Genomic DNA, 15,578 nt, shown 5'->3' with positions numbered 1-15,578 from the left:
TCTGAACAAAGTCATATAAGTTTTAGCATTGCATGTAAATTTTTTATTTTTCCTATTTTAAAAATTAATAGTATAGGAATTCATGTGCTCATAATAATGATGCTTCAGAAATCTCCACTTTTAGTAAGTCCAACCAATAGGAAATATGAGTATATAAATAGGTAAACAGGTATACGTTACATTCGTGAGAACACTGAATATGAATCCCACCCTTTAATTTAAGAGTGACAATATTACAATGCATGAAGTTATGAGAGCATTTGGCAGTGGCAGTGGCATTGGCTGAAGGCTGAAGAGCAAGTGCGGATGTTTCACAATGTGTTATTCCTTTCTGGCCTATATTTCCACTTTTACAATATTCATTCCCTGTAATCACCAGATTCGTAATTTCTTGTTCATCAATTCCAGTTTCAACTTCAATAGCAATTAGGAATTGTGTGTTTTGAAAGATTCATTTACATGTAATATTTCTGGCAGGACATGTTCCTCCAATTTAATAAACATAAACTAAATATGTTACAATCCATATAATCTCTGGTTCTCTGCATGTATAATATTATACACAGAGAAAGAGAAAATGATTCCTACATGAGATAACATGTACTTCTTCCATTACCTTCAACAAGCCACAGCGAGGAGATTTTGACATAAAAAAAACTCTTTCAATAAACTTAATTACATAAACAAAAATAAGTGCAATTATTTCAAATATTAAAAAAAAATAACTGTTACAAAATATTATTCTCACTTTTTTATTAATAATTGGTACAGTATAAATATTTAACATCAATTGTCATAAACCGACATAAAAAATAGGAAGCTTTTGTAAAGTTTACATCTCTTTTCGGAAGTTTTTAATAGATTTACGAGACATGGGAGTGGTAGAATTAAACTCTCACAGCATAATCACAATTGTGGATAAAGATAAAATAATGTAATAACTATGTATTTTAATTTATGGATTTTTTACATTTTATGGGACAAGAACCTAATATATTTATTTTCTTCAACGCACTTCAATTTCAAATTTTTTTAAATGTAATGCTATTTCTAAAACCTAAACATTTTACACAACTAAGATAGTCAAAGAATAAGGCTAACGTTCTAGAAGAACATCAATTATTGACAAAAGGGTAAACCTATTTTTACATCTTGAAGTTAACATTAATTGCCATAAATCCGTATCATAATTGGGAGGTTTTCGTAAAGTTATTTCTTTTAGAAACCTAATAGAAAAAGGAAGGAAAAAAATATCATTGAGTGGTGAGGGTGAGTTCTCCCACAACATAATTTGAGTTCTTGGCAAAGATCAAATTTCTTAAGACGAAGAGTGTATTTAGAATATATTTTTTAATAAAATTTAAAAATATATTAAATTAAGAATAAGAATAATTAAATTATGAGTAAGACATATATATTTATAATTTTTAATAAAATTTAATTAATAACTAAAAATGTATGGTGTGAAAAGAATCCTCCCTGCAAGGCTGCAACCATCTTTGCCACAGCCAAACTCCATAGCTGCCATTACACGATCCATGGAAATCCAAACAAAGTCCACCGCATCTTCTCTTTCACTTGGCTCACTTCCCCTTAAATAAGCAATCCATTGGATTATACACTGTATATTTGGGCAAGGGACAAAATTGAAAATTTACAAAATTTTAGTATTTGGATTTTGAATCTCCTTCGTTTAATAAAAAAAATATAAAATATCAATTAGAGTCGATGTCATTCATCTACAATGGACCAAGTTATAGATTTCTATCATTCTACCATTATTGACAGAAATGCAAAGATTTCCGTTTAAACTCATTTACTTTGGACAACTAGTAATTCTTGTTGATTCTACGATTTCTATCAAATTATTAAAGGCTTGTACACAAGTTTGGAAAGTGAAGAAAAGGTAAGGAAATAATTTAAAGAGTAAAGGGAAAAAAAGTTAATAATTTTTAAAAAAAACTTAAAAATATGAATTTATGAGAGTTTTAGAAGATTTATAATTTTTCCTATATTTAAAAATTTTTAAACAAAAATTACTATCAAATAAACTTTAATTTTCTCTTCCTTCTTTTTTTATTTAGATGAGAAGTAAAAAAGAAATAAAAAATATTTGATGTTTGAATTCATTAAAATAAAAAATAAAAAATTTACTTATTTAGATAAGTAAAAAAATTTAAAAAATTATGATAATATTTTAATAAAAAATTATTATTTATAATTTTTATATTATATTAACATTTCAAAAAATTAAAAAGCAAAACAAAAGCATTCCATATGCCCCCTTTACCCCCTCCCTCACACTATCTAATGTCTCCCCTCACTTTCCCCAAATGGAGGGACCATCCTTCCATGCAATTTAAACTTAGAAAATTCTTATCTTCTCCTTCCCTTACTCCTAATTTTCTAACCTAAGCAATCAAGTTGACGAGGACCATCGTGGTGTTACTTCATAGAAGTGCATGTTAGATTTCACCCACCAATTAATTATGCTTGTTTGGTGCTTACACATTTTATGAAAAAAAGCACCAAGTGTATTTTGTTATATTTTCTAAAAAAATACTAGTAAAAACTATCATACTAAAATTACATTATTTCAAAAATAAAATTATAATAAAAAACTATATTAAAAATTTTTAATTTTAGTGCAGTTAAATTAAAACTCTTAAAAACTATAAGAATTACCAAAGATTACACGTACAGAAAATTCTTATAAATTAATATTTTTTTAACTTACGTAATATTATTAAAATAAATAAAAATTTACGGTATACAACTTTTTATCATATTTATTATAAAATACATTTTTTATTTATATTGCACGAGTGTAAGAAAAATAGTTTATAAATTAATAGCTGTCTTAGCCAAATATCAGGTTTTAGTCTCACATCTCCTTTACTCCTTCCTCCAACACCGACTTTCCTGCCCCTTCTCTGCAACGACAGAAGAGTGTGGTGAGTGTGAAAGAGCTTGAGTAAGACAAAAACATAACTAATATCCATTGTTACTTCATCTAATTACAGTAGTTAATTATTTGAGAATATAAATAAACCCAATGGAATCGTCATTAGTGGAAAATGCTCCACCCATTTCCACAAGCAGTGGTGACCGGAGCTTGAGTTTCAGGGAGACGTTTATGGCTGCGGCACTGGGCGTGTTCAGCGCGAGTAGTCGCCACTCGCACAACGATGACGAAGACGAACTCAAATGGGCTGCTATTGAGCGTTTGCCAACTTATGACCGCATAAGAAAAGGGTTGCTGAAGCAAGTCCTTGATGATGGAAAAGTTGTGTCTCATGAAATTGATGTTACCAAGCTTGGTTTCCATGACAAGAAGACTCTAATGGATACCGTGTTCAAGGTTGTGGAGGAAGACAACGAGAAGTTCTTACGTAGAGTCAGAGACAGAGTTGATAGGTCTTTAATATTAATCTGTTTTAATTTTTACTGTCTCTTTTCTTTTTAAAATTATTTTTTATATCTATTTTTCCTGTGACGGTTTGGTTTGGTACGAACACAACACAGTGTGGGGATTGATGTTCCAAAGATTGAAGTGCGGTACGAGAATTTGACGGTGGAGGGAAATGTGCATGTTGGGAGCCGAGCCCTTCCTACCCTCCGTAATACTGCTCTCAACTTTTTGGAGGTCCGTAACCAGAGACATGTTTTTTTGTCATGGTTTTTATATTTTTAAATCAATTAGTCTTAATGAAATCAATAGAGATTCAAGAACCTTATTTTCTGATGTAAAATAAGAATGCTTTCACACCGGATTTATGTTGGTCGTTATGGAGATAACTGCCTCCATAATAGTCGATTATTATTATAAGATTTCATGCATGACATTTTTATTATGTATATTTATATTTTTAACGTTGACGTTACATGTTTATGTGTATGTATTACTCTCGTAATTAAAAAAAAAAAGGGGTTTGTTGCTACTTTCACAACATAGTGTTTTATATGTTGAGGGTGTTGATCCCGTGCGTGGGGTTTTGGGATTTGTCATAGATTTGGAACCGCGTAAAATGACCTAAAAACGTAAGTTTACTTGGATGCTATATAGCTTTCGTGTTACGTGATTATTTGACGGAGAATTAAACACGCTGTTGCAGATTTAGATATTTGTTTCTGAATCTCTGATTCATGTGTTGTGCACTACAGAGTATTATGGGAATGTTTCACTTTGCACCCTCCAAGAAGAAAGAAATTCAGATTCTTAGAAACATCAGTGGAATCATCAAACCCTCAAGGTACGTAGCTTATCAAACTGCACGAAAAATCACAATAGAATATCTTAATAGAAAGAAAAATGCTGAAGAGCGTAATTTGTTTTCCATTTTTCCAAACAGAAATCAGAATAACTTAAAGGACTTGAAAGATGGATGAATAGGACAGGTGTTTCCTGACGTGTAATTTCTGACAGCTTATAATTTTAATAGCGAAAGGAAAAATAACTTAGGTTGATAATGGACAATCATTTTATTTATTTTGCACGTAACTTCAAAGTTGGCAGCACTCATGCATCCCATGAGATCCTCCAGAAAAATTTTCAAATCCACTGAATTGGTGGGTTCTCTCTTTTCAAACAAAAAATTATGAACTTTTTAACTAAAATTTAATGTGACGTGAACATTTCAGGATGACATTACTTTTGGGTCCTCCAGGGGCAGGAAAAACAACGTTGCTTTTGGCACTTGCAGAAAAACTTGACCAGGAGTTGAAGGTTTCTTTCTGTTTTTTCAATTTGTTTTGCTAATTTTTTGGGTAACGTGACTAATGTCTATTAATTTCTCAATTAATTATTTATTTGTTGTCTTTCTTATTTGGAAGATAGTAGTAGTTAATTTGATAAGACCCAGCAGGAAATTAACTGAGTACAATAATTAGACGACAAACAAAAAAAAAGGTGTGCAACTTAGTTATCCACTTTTTCAAAAAAGTTACAGAAAGGATTCTCTCGTTACATGAGGGTTATGTTAGAATATTTTTACACTTTCGTTTAAGCGAATAAAATTTTACTTAAGCAAAAATATTAAAATATATTAACATAATCCTCGTATTTGTGCCTAAACATGAAAGAATTCGAATCCAAACAGTTATATCATGATTTAGACTGTGATACTCAGCCCATAAATGAGAGAAGTAAAGCTAGCTAGGTATGCTTATTCTGCTTTGTTGATAATCCTTTCTTTCGTGCCATTTGCAATCTCTTTTTCATTTTTTAAATAAATTATCTTCTTAAAAATTGAGACTTTTAATAATAAAATTATGAAAAATATATGTAATATAGTTAGTTATTATTCAATTTTTTAAAATAATTTGTTTATATATAATTATTACAAAAAATGTATTGCTCAAATAAACCTTTACTTCCTTGAAAATTCATATTTTTTATTTGATCTTTTATTTGATTATTTTTTAGACCATTCTCTCAAAAAGTATTTTCCTTTATAACATAGTATGATTCGTTACTTTTTTCTAATATCTGCTAATGTAATATTTATTTTAACTAATATAATTAGACATAAAATTAATATAGATAAGGATTTGACATCAGCATTTTTATTATTTGTAAATCTTAATTTAAAAATATTTAACTGTACAATTTAAAATTTCAATTGAAAATACCAAAGACATCCCCTTGCAGTGAAATATCTTGTTAATTTATTTCTTAATCAAGTTATATGAACCAATTTAAATGTTATGTAAATATATTAATAACAAAATAAGTGAGTAAATTACTAATAAAGAGATAAAATGAAAAAATTATATAAAAATTATATTATATAAAATTTTAAAAAAATTATAAAATTTTAAAAGACTAAAATTTTATTTAAATAAAAAATTAATTTTACATATAATTATCATGATAAAATTTTCCTTTTATTTATAAAAGTGAAGCAATTTTATCTTTACTTATTTATACATTCATATGAAAGTTAACTTCTACCTATGTTTGCTAGTACGACTTGGCATCGTAATTTAATTTTATTAGTTTATTTTTAACCTTTTATACAATTAGAGCAACTATTGTTTCGTAGTGTTCTTACACCATGTAGTATTTATTTGTGATTTTTTTTAACTTTAGCTCTCTATTAAATTTTTTTTTTATCTTTACTTATTTATAAATAAATATTTTAAGAATATTTTATGTCTAATTTTTTCTTAAAATTTTCTTATTACTATTTTAAACGCTATCAATTTAAAAATTTATATATTATAAATATAAATTTTATATTAAATATTGCAAAAGTAAATAACTTTGTTAATTGAAAAAGTGAATAATTTTTCCCATTAAAACTAGACATCTGTAAGAAAAATCTTTATAATCTCAATATAATTTAATTAAATTATTGTGAAAAAACATAAAATATTCCTTACACCAAACGTCGCTTAAAATAATATTTTCTTCGGAACAGTAGCTATTTCTTTCTCAAATCATATAAAACAGAGTTCTACTGGAACGACTATATTTAGTTAATAGTCTTTCCCTGCATTTATCAATCGAATAGCCAATCGTTCACAACAAAAATATATATATCCATAATTTAGGTACCAGCTATGGAATTTTAGCATAAAGCCTTTTTGAAAAAAAAAAATACAAACATATAAAAAATCATCATTTCACTTTTTAAAGTTATTTTATAACTAAATATTATTCAACATATTCAAAATAATAAAATCATCTCAAATCATAGACATAATATATTATTGTATAAAAAATCATAACACGATACTCTTGAAACAATCATATTTGTATGAAAAGTTTTTTTTTTCTCATTGTCGTAGTAGTAGTAATAATAATAATAATATGAATATGAATATGTCCTAAAATACCTTTTTTTTTTATATCCTCAAAGTACCTAATTTGATTCCTTGATCCAAAAAAAATTATAAATGACGTGTAAATTTTTGTATTCAAATTAATAAAAAAAATATTCAAAATATTCAAATGAAACCAGGTAAAAAATTATGTTCCCTGATTCTTGTTTTTGGATAACGAATTTACATGAAAGAGTGAAACATACAAATTTTAGAAAATAGGTAATTAACGTTCTCTTTCCTTTACAACAAAATGAACTTAATATTATGAGCAGGTTTCTGGGAGAATTACATATTGTGGGCATGAACTAGATGAATTTGTTCCTCAAAAAACAAGTGCCTACATTAGCCAAGAAGACCTTCATCAAGGACAAATGACGGTTAGAGAGACATTAGATTTTTCAAGACGTTGTTTAGGTGTTGGATCAAGGTATCAAATGTTGGCAGAAATTTCAAAAAGAGAAAAAGAAGCAGGAATTATGCCAGATCCTGAGATTGATGTGTTCATGAAGGCTATAACATTAGCTGCAGGCAACAAAACTAGTTTGATCACAGAATATGTTCTCAAGGTTTTTATTTAATTTGTTTTCGTAATCTTTGTTAAGTGAATACTGTTTGATAGATGATTTCAATGTATATATATAAACTTTTTATCATATTCTAACAGATACTTGGATTGGATATTTGCGCTGATGTTGTGGTTGGCTGTGAAATGACAAGGGGCGTTTCTGGTGGACAAAAGAAGCGCGTCACCACAGGTTGACTTCTTTGTTAGAAACTAATAATTTATATATATATATATATATATATATATGGATTTACGCTAATTGGTTTTGTGGGAACTTGCAATGTAGGGGAGCTGTTGGTAGGACCAGCAAATGTACTCTTAATGGATGAAATATCAACAGGATTGGACAGTTCCACCACTTTTCAGATATGCAAGTTCCTGAGGCAAATGGTTCATATCATGGATATAACCACCGCCATTTCTCTTCTACAGCCAGCACCAGAGACATTTGAACTGTTCGATGACATTATCCTACTTTCAGAAGGTCAAATTGTGTACCAAGGTCCACGTGAGAATGTGCTCGAGTTCTTCGAATGCATGGGTTTCAAGTGTCCTGAAAGAAAAGGAGTAGCTGATTTTTTACAAGAAGTAACATCAAAGAAAGACCAAGAACAATATTGGTATAGAAAAGATGAACCATACAGCTATATTCCAGTTGCTGAGTTTGTGCAATCCTTTAACTCGTTTCCCACAGGAGAGCAACTTAAGAGAGAACTTGGGGTACCCTATGATAAGAGTAGAACACATCCTGCAGCCATAGTGAAACAAAAATATGGTGTACCAAACTGGGAACTATTGAAGGCATGTTTTTCAAGAGAATGGTTGCTTATGAAGCGTAATTCTTTTGTTTACATATTTAAGACAACACAGATAACAATCATGTCTATTTTGGCTTTCACTGTGTTCTTTAGAACAAAAATGCCAGTGGGCAACGTTGAAGATGGGAGAAAATTCTATGGAGCACTATTTTATGGCCTATTTAATATGATGTTTAATGGGATGCCAGAACTAGCCATGACTGTTTTCAGGCTTCCTGTCTTTTTCAAACAGAGAGATCTCATGTTCTATCCTGCATGGGCATTTGGGTTGCCTATGTCGATTCTTCGGATCCCTCTCTCCTTGATGGAATCAGCCATATGGACTATCCTTACATACTATACAATTGGATTTGCCCCTGCAGCTCACAGGTACCTATTATGAGTTTACCTTATCTGTTTGGTAGTCTTAAGTAACTAAAATCATTTTTTTTTTTCACTTAAATATATATTTACTTCATAGATTTTTACCATTTTTTTTTATAGTTTCTCTAATTATTTTTGGAACTCTGGTTTTTTTAAACGTAGGACTTTGATTTCTCGTGATTGTTAAATAAAGATGTGACTAATTAAAAAATTGTTGTCAATTTCTTGTGATGTCACATTAATGGGAGGGACAAAATCAAAAGTTAAAAAATGTATGAATCAAAACAAAAAGTTTGTAAGGGACACAAAATTAAAACATGTAAAATTATAAGGATAAAAAATGTCTAATTTTTTTTTTTTTTATCATTGAGATGTTAGTTTTTGTTCTATCTTTAAAGGTTGTGATATATTTTTTATACTGTATTGATTGAAAAGAATATTAATTCTTGCTTCACATGTGTCACTATATTTCGTTAGATTCTTTAGACAATTCTTGGCATTCTTCGCTGTTCATCAGATGGGTATCTCTCTTTTTCGGTTCATGGCTGCAGTTGGTAGAACACAAGTTATGGCTAATATACTAGCATACTTAACCTTGCAACTGGTATTCGTGCTAGGAGGCTATGTTATTGCTAAAGGTAATTTCACTGAACACTTAATTTTGTAGGAGCAATGTAATTTAAGAAATTCTTTTTATGCAAATCAGCATTTTTTTCATTTTGAAGTTTAAGAAAAAAATAATTTTAATATTTTCTTAAGTATTTTATTTTCAGCAAAATTCTCTAGTTTGAGGTTTTGAACATAGTTAGTTCGACTTTTTTTTTTTTTTTTGTGCTTACAGATGATATTGAGTCATGGATAAGATGGGCTTATTACGTTTCTCCTATGACTTATGGTCAGAATGCCATAGTAATAAATGAATTTTTAGATGGAAGATGGAGTAAGGTAAGAACTCAATTTTCTCATTCTTGTTTCCTAATGTCTACGCTATGTATAAACACAAAAACAAATTAGCGTTGAGCTTAATTATATTGCTCCCATTAACTCCAAGTATTGTCAAATGCTTAAACATTTTGCAGCCAAATACAGACCCTAGACATGATGCACCTACAGTTGGAAAATTACTTCTCAAGTCTAGAAGCTTTTACTCAGAAGATTATTGGTTTTGGATATGCATTGGAGCATTGTTTGGGTTTGCTCTTGTTTTCAATCTTATGTTCATTGCTGCGTTGACTTATTTGAATCGTAGGTTACATCTATTTTCTAAATAGTCATTAATTTAATGAGTTTTCAGTATTGGTAAACCTTTTTAAAATCAAACTAAAATTTCAGCTCTCGAAAACGCAAAAGCATTCATCATGGATGAAGGTGACAAGAATGATAAAAAGTCAACCTCTATTCCGCAAACTGTAGCAGGTTTTAATATCTTATTCCTTTACCCTTGTTTCTTACTGATTTGAAGAACATTTCATTGCTATTTATAGAATTATATGGTATAACTAACCAATAACTTCAATTTTGGTTTTAAAAAACAACTTTTAAGTTATTTAATTGCACCAACTGTACTGAATGAATTTGAGTTTTTGTAAGTACAAATTTTATTCATGTTGTTGCAACCTTTTTAGTGAAGTATAGTTGCAAAATGTTCTTATGGAATTCAATGAGGCTATTTCACTCAATACTCCACCTTTCCAACCAATTACAGATGAAGGAGAATCATCTAATCAGAAACCAAGAACAGGAATGGTTTTGCCATTTCGACCTCTTTCGCTTTCATTCAATCACATGAACTACTATGTAGATATGCCTGCTGTAAGTCAATCAATTATGAAAAGCTCATATCTCAGTGTTTATTTACCTTACATTGTTTATGATTGAGAAATATCTAGCTTCGTGTGAATGTCCCTACCCTGTTTTCTGTAACATCACTTTCACACAAGCAACTATCTACTGTATTTACTAGATTCTTTTGATGCATTGAATATACCAAAATCTTGTTATATGTTTCCCACATTTTCAGTTTTCTTCTGTTTTTTTCCTGCTTAATTTCCAAAACAAGCGACATAAAATGCCCTTCACGCTTTTGTTCTGGACAGTACTTTTTGCTTGTTATTCCTAAGTTTTCAACTTACGTGGATAGATTTGCCTTCATTATACTTCATATTGACTAGAAAATCAGCCACCTTTGTTGCATGACATTATATACCATTTTCAACTTACGTGGAGTCATAAGTTCTTACAGAAATAATGTCTTTGTATGTTTATCACACCATTGGAGTTTAGTAGAAAAATTTAACTTCAAAATCTCTGATGCTTAGATATTTTATTACATCAGGAAATGAAAAAGCAAGGAATCCCTGAAGATCGACTTCAACTACTACATAATGTTAGCGGTTCTTTTAGACCAGGCATATTGACAGCACTTGTGGGTGTTAGTGGTGCTGGGAAGACAACCCTCATGGATGTATTGGCTGGAAGGAAAACAGGAGGGTACATTGAAGGAAGTATTAGCATCTCTGGTTACCCAAAGAAACAAGAAACATTTGCTCGTGTTAGCGGTTATTGCGAACAGAATGACATTCATTCTCCTTATGTTACTGTATATGAATCGCTATTATTTTCAGCATGGCTTCGACTTCCTTCAGATGTAAATATCCAAACACGAAAGGTGTGTAAGAATAGTCTTTATCATCTTAGTCATTTAACAACTAATTAAGTTTTTAATGCAGCTATTTTCAACATAATTTTAATGTAGTTCTATTTGTGTTTGGTGATGTAGGTGTTTGTTGAGGAAGTTATGGAGTTGGTTGAGCTTAAATCGATTAGAGGTGCTATAGTAGGCCTTCCAGGCATAGATGGTCTTTCAACTGAACAAAGGAAAAGGCTTACTATTGCTGTAGAATTGGTTGCTAACCCTTCAATTATCTTCATGGATGAACCAACATCTGGGCTTGATGCTAGAGCTGCTGCAATTGTTATGCGAACTGTAAGAAACACAGTAGACACTGGGAGGACAGTTGTGTGCACAATTCACCAGCCAAGCATAGATATCTTTGAAGCTTTTGATGAGGCAAGTTTTAATTCCAAAGATCTTAAGTTCATGTGTAATGTGTCATTTCATCTTTTGTTTTTATTTTTATTTTTCCGAATATTACATATTGTTATATATAAAATCATTCATATGACTTCAACAAACATCTTAGTGTGTGTTTTTGTGCTTGCTCTCAAGCACTCAAAGGTCATTTTCCCCACATTAGCACATCGTTTCTTCTCTGAAAGCATTGCAATATGTGCTAATGTCAAAACAGGCACATGCTAAAGCTTTTGGAACAGTAATTGGTTCATAACATATAAAACCATTGGTGTAGTTTCACCTAATCGCTTAAGATTTTGAGAGAGTTAGTATGAGAAAAGTATCATGAAATTTAGTTTGTTTGATATTTTCTTTACAGCTATTGTTGATGAAAAGAGGAGGACGAGTCATCTATGCTGGACCTCTTGGTCATCAATCAAAAAAGCTGGTAGAATATTTTGAAGTAAGTATTGAAGCTTTCTTTAATTTTGCTATCATCTAAAGTGTTCATAACTTTCTTCATGTTGAGCACTGCAGACTTGTTATAATTAATTCCAACGGTGAAAATTTCATTAAGTTCTAATACACATACTTTGCTTCAGGCTATTGCAGGGGTTCCAAAAATTAAGGATGGTTATAATCCTGCAACATGGATGCTTGAGATCAGCGCTTCTACAATGGAGGCTCAACTTAATGTAGATTTTGCTGAGGTTTATGCTAACTCCACCCTTTACCAGTAAGTCATTTCCTTGTGCTTTGTGCTACCACTACGTGAGATCTATGTTGCACGAATAATATTAGCTTTTAAATCATCATTTTCTGTGTAATATCTATAGGAGGAACCAGGAAATTATCGAAGAGCTCAGTATTCCAGCACCAGGTTCCGAAGACTTGTTCTTCCCAACAAAATATTCTCAACCGTTTCTTGTACAGTGCAAAGCTTGTTTCTGGAAACAAAACTGGTCCTACTGGAGAAATCCTCAGTATAATGGCACACGATTCTTCATGACATCAATCATGGGAGTAATGTTTGGTTTAATATTTTGGCATGAAGCCAAAAAGACGTAAGTCATTATTAACACTTGACTCGTATATTCTTGAAAATACATAAATCCACTATTGTGTCTTGTTAATCGTATTTGGTATTCTTATATTATAACCACGCCGGCACATTTAAGCTTGCATTTGAATTTAGTATTGACTATTATTAAATTGACAGCCACACACAACAAGATTTAATGAATATTTTGGGAGCCATATACGCTTCTGTGATTTTCCTTGGAAACATGAACGCTTCCGGAGTGCAACCAGTTGTTGACATAGAAAGAACTGTCTTGTATCGTGAAAAAGCAGCAGGGATGTATTCTCCATTGTCCTATACATTTGGCCAGGTATACTTTTAAACATTGTAGAGATATATGAAGTTAATTTGTCTTATGTATAAGGGTATGTACTACTTTACGATGTTTCCATAATATTTATATTTATTAAAAATACTTCGTTTCAATTATAGATGCATAGACCCAGTTTGAATAAACTTTTATAAAAATATAAAAAATGAATAAAATATTTCTTTAAGTTGAAAACTACCCAAATTTGGAGATTATGACAAATGGAAAAGAAAGCATGCTTAAAACTAAATGTGGTTCACTGATTATACCAGGTTGCAATAGAGGCAATTTACAACGTAATTCAAGCGGCTATTTACTCTCTTGTCCTTTTTTCTATGATTGGGTTTGAATGGAAGGCAGGGAAATTCTTTTGGTTCTACTACTATGTAGCAATGTGTTTTATCTACTTCACGTTGTATGGGATGATGGTTGTTGCACTAACCCCAAGCCACCAAATTGCGGCCATTTGTATGTCCTTCTTCATTAGTTTGTGGAACTTGTTCTCTGGCTTCATCATTCCAAGAACGGTAAGTGACTATATAAATCATATTTTGAGTGTGGGATTAGGCTCTTTCTTTGCTTTTGGATATCTAAACTTTTGTGTGTGTATTTGGTTTTCACTAAATGTTTCAGCAAATTCCTATTTGGTGGAGATGGTACTATTGGGCTTCTCCAATTGCATGGACTGTGTATGGCCTTGTTACCTCTCAATTGGGTAACAAAGATGGAGAACTGGTGATCCCAGGAGCACCAAATATGGGCCTTAAGGAATATCTTAAACAGAGCTTGGGTTATCACCATGACTTCCTTCCTGCGGTTGCTGCTGCTCATGTGGGCTGGGCGCTCCTCTTCATGTTCATTTTTGCTTATAGCATCAAATTCTTGAACTTCCAAAAACGATGATAACTACGTACTCAGACTTTTACTATAAAAGATAAATTTGGTTCGTCTATGAAAATAATTGTCTGTAAAACATATATTTTTAAGAAAAGTTGTGTTGGAATAAGATAATTTATTTGATGGAGATATCAAGAAGACTGAACAGTTCTTGGAATGAATCATGACATGATTAAAGTGAAGAGCGGTTAACTCATTAGGGAGGAGCTACTCCTAGGGGAGATAAGCAAGCCTTCAAGTTTGTTTCTGTTATGCATGACTCGTGTAATATTAAAATTCCTGTATTTATAATATTTTAACAGATTTTTATTTAATTTTATTACTTGGATATTTTATTATAATAGTTCTGGATTGAAAAAAAAATCATAATACGAAAAATCTTTGACTTAATTTATATTTAAACTTTTTTGAAATGTAAGTAAAACTAATAATTTTTATGGAATTAACATGTTATAATTAAGTTATATAAATAGATTCATCTGTGCATTTATTTTTTATTCATTATGCATATTATATTCTCGCAATGTCCATAAAAAAGGGGATAAAAAAAGAGAAAATCGTAAAAAGATGAATGCTTATAATCTTGAAAAGAATATAAAAAAACAATGCTTATTCAACGTTGATGTAAGAATAGTTGTGCAGTTACTCATCTAGTCCACAGGATTGTAGAGATGGGCAATGGAGTAATTGTCAGCATGGGAAACAGTGGTAGCACTTTGGATTGTAATTTAAATTATTTTTAGCTCTACCCATATGGAACTAACGCTGTCTTTTATTTTCGATTTTCATCCATGATCTTTTGATATGTAAAATTAAAATTACTAAGTTAATCTTATTTTGGGCAAGAAAAAAAATAATCCTAAACTACCTTAATTTTAATTATAAGATGTGCATGCCTTTATCTTAAAATCATATATAAAAAAGATTAATAGATTTTTTATTACAAGGATTTGTAGAAATTAAATGTTAGGGAATCTAGACTTATTCCATTTTTATTTATTATTTATAAATTTAAGGTAATATCCATTATTTTTTTAAAAATAAAATATTAATACTAATCCTGAAGAATCTTTGACCATTCAAAAGCGGTTAAGAATTTATTACATAAAAAATATTAGTATAATACTTTATTTCTTTTAATAAAAAATTTATTACATTTTTTACGTAATATAAAGACTATTCTTCAAAAATTGACAGATGGAATTCTTTTAAAATTTTTATTTGCTATAATTTATTGAATTTATCACTTCCATAAACTTGTAATTTTTTATAACATGAAAAAAGTAAAAGATAATATAATTTACAAATAAATGACAAGCAATATTTAAATGATCTTTTATGATATACTTTTTTTCTATATTTAGTATTAATATATGATAAAATAATAATTTGAATAATTTAATAAACCTAATGTATTATTAATTGTTATTTATTTAAAAAATAGAAACAAATATATAAATGGAAATTTAATAGGTTGAAAACATAAAAAGTCATGCAAAATAAATTAAAAACTAAATTTAATTTAAATGAAGTAATTAATTTAGAATAATTTCAAATATATAAATTTAGAAAATGATCATGTGGCAACTCAGTAAAATATTTTTCATTATATGGAAAAGAAGAAAACAAAAAATTGAATGATT

General features: G+C 29.9%; 1 protein-coding gene across 1 annotated transcript; it reads left to right on the top strand.

Annotated features, from left to right (window-relative positions):
- The first annotated feature begins 3,055 nt into the window (after positions 1-3,055).
- LOC113860899 (ABC transporter G family member 39-like) lies at positions 3,056-13,941 on the top strand. The gene is made up of 20 exons (XM_027493450.1): positions 3,056-3,417; positions 3,526-3,646; positions 4,165-4,253; positions 4,642-4,726; positions 7,101-7,394; positions 7,493-7,583; positions 7,680-8,580; positions 9,052-9,212; positions 9,416-9,519; positions 9,654-9,819; positions 9,907-9,990; positions 10,280-10,386; positions 10,910-11,242; positions 11,354-11,644; positions 12,027-12,110; positions 12,250-12,383; positions 12,484-12,711; positions 12,867-13,038; positions 13,311-13,565; positions 13,672-13,941. The coding sequence occupies exons 1-20, from the start codon at positions 3,056-3,058 to the stop codon at positions 13,939-13,941; spliced, it is 4,332 nt and encodes a 1,443-aa protein (XP_027349251.1).
- Positions 13,942-15,578: the final 1,637 nt, after the last annotated feature.

This window comes from Abrus precatorius, unplaced genomic scaffold (assembly GCF_003935025.1).
Source record: "Abrus precatorius isolate BTA unplaced genomic scaffold, Abrus_2018 Scaffold3, whole genome shotgun sequence".
Lineage (NCBI taxonomy): Eukaryota > Viridiplantae > Streptophyta > Magnoliopsida > Fabales > Fabaceae > Abrus > Abrus precatorius.
This window is presented reverse-complemented; position numbering and strand designations above follow the sequence as displayed.